This window comes from Mandrillus leucophaeus, unplaced genomic scaffold, assembly GCF_000951045.1.
Source record: "Mandrillus leucophaeus isolate KB7577 unplaced genomic scaffold, Mleu.le_1.0 Scaffold315, whole genome shotgun sequence".
In the NCBI taxonomy this organism is placed as follows: domain Eukaryota; kingdom Metazoa; phylum Chordata; class Mammalia; order Primates; family Cercopithecidae; genus Mandrillus; species Mandrillus leucophaeus.
The window spans coordinates 1,322,675-1,324,000 of NW_012103310.1; the positions used below are offsets into that span (position 1 = coordinate 1,322,675).

Consider the following 1,326-nt stretch of genomic DNA (forward strand, 5'->3'; position numbering starts at 1 on the left):
CGGCTAATTTTTGTATTTTTAGTAGAGACTGGATTTCATCATATTGGCCAGACTGATCTCGAACTCCTGACTTCAAGCGATCCGTCTGCCTCCGTCTCCCAAAGTACTGAGATTACAGGTGTGAGCCACCGTGCCCGGCCTGGTTCTTCGATTTTTTAACATCCACCACTGTAACTTAAAGTATATAAAGTAACTACACCTGAGGAGCCCGGGGGTCCAGGCCCGCGGCCCTCCAGCGCCTTTGGCGTTCTGTCGCAGTGCACTAGGCGTGAAACCGCTTTCCTCCCACCCTGGCCGTGAGCTGGTGATGGTGGCAGCGGAGCTCCAGCGACCCCCGCGGCCCAGGCTCGCGAGGGAAGTGTCCCCAGGGTCGGGCAAGGTCGCTCCCGCCGGTCGGGAGGCGCTTTCTAAGCCTGACTGGGGCTAACCGAAGGAAAAGCCCGCCGCTCCCGGCTTTATTAAAAATTCGCTTACTTTCCAAGGCCGCCAACGGTGGGAAAGGTGTGCTCGTAGCATCCCTCTTGCTCGGTTCCATCCCTGGCATTCTGTCTCCTGGAAGGGTCGCCGCGCTCCACCCCACCCGCTTCGCCACGGGTTCGAGTCCTGGCGTCCGGGCGTCCGGGAGCCCGCTGTCCAGCACCGAAGGCAAGGTCGGTCCAAGCGGACCTGAGGATTCAGTGGATGTCCCCCAAGCCCCGCGGCCGCTCTAAGGCGGTAGAAGCGAGATTCCCCGGAAACCCAGGGAACCTGATGCTCGCACAGGACCAAAGCCCGAGGCCGCGGGGACCACGGAGGGACGGAGAAGCCGGGACTCCTCACATCCCACATCCGGCAGGGGAAGCCCAGCGGGTGAGCGCGGGTCCCCTCAGTCCCCGAGGAAGTGCGCCCGACGGAAACGCCCCTCGCCCGCGGACCTCGCTTTCCTCTCCCGCGTTCTTGGGTCACTTCCCGCTGTCTCCAGCCCGAGCCCGTGGCCCCAATCTCTGGTACCTCCTTACTCTGGTCACCCTTTCCCTGGTGCCCCCTCCCCGGCTTTTCTTTGTCCCGTCCCCACCCTTGCCCGGGCCTGCCGGACTCCCCTCTTTGACACCCGGCGCCACCTCCTCGAGCTTTTCTCGTCCCCTCCCCATTCCCGGCCCCCTGATCCCCTCCCGGAACTTCTCTGGACCTCTCCGCTCCTCCGCCCCGGGCTTTCCCTCCGCGCTCTGCGGCCCCCTCAGCACCCTTCCCGGAGCTCCTCGGGTCCTGCCCCCTCCCGGTGGTTGCCCGCGCCGCCCCGCCCCCGTTTTTAAACCTGGCGCGCGGGTAGGTGAGCGCGCTAGCCCG

General features: G+C 64.6%; 1 protein-coding gene across 1 annotated transcript in view; it reads left to right on the forward strand.

Moving 5' to 3' along the window:
- RIPPLY3 (ripply transcriptional repressor 3) overlaps positions 1–1,326 on the forward strand; it is a 47,277-nt gene that overhangs the window by 21,917 nt on the left and 24,034 nt on the right. The window contains 1 exon segment of the mRNA XM_011987752.1: positions 560–1,305. Within this exon segment, the coding sequence (XP_011843142.1) occupies positions 560–1,305 (746 nt within the window).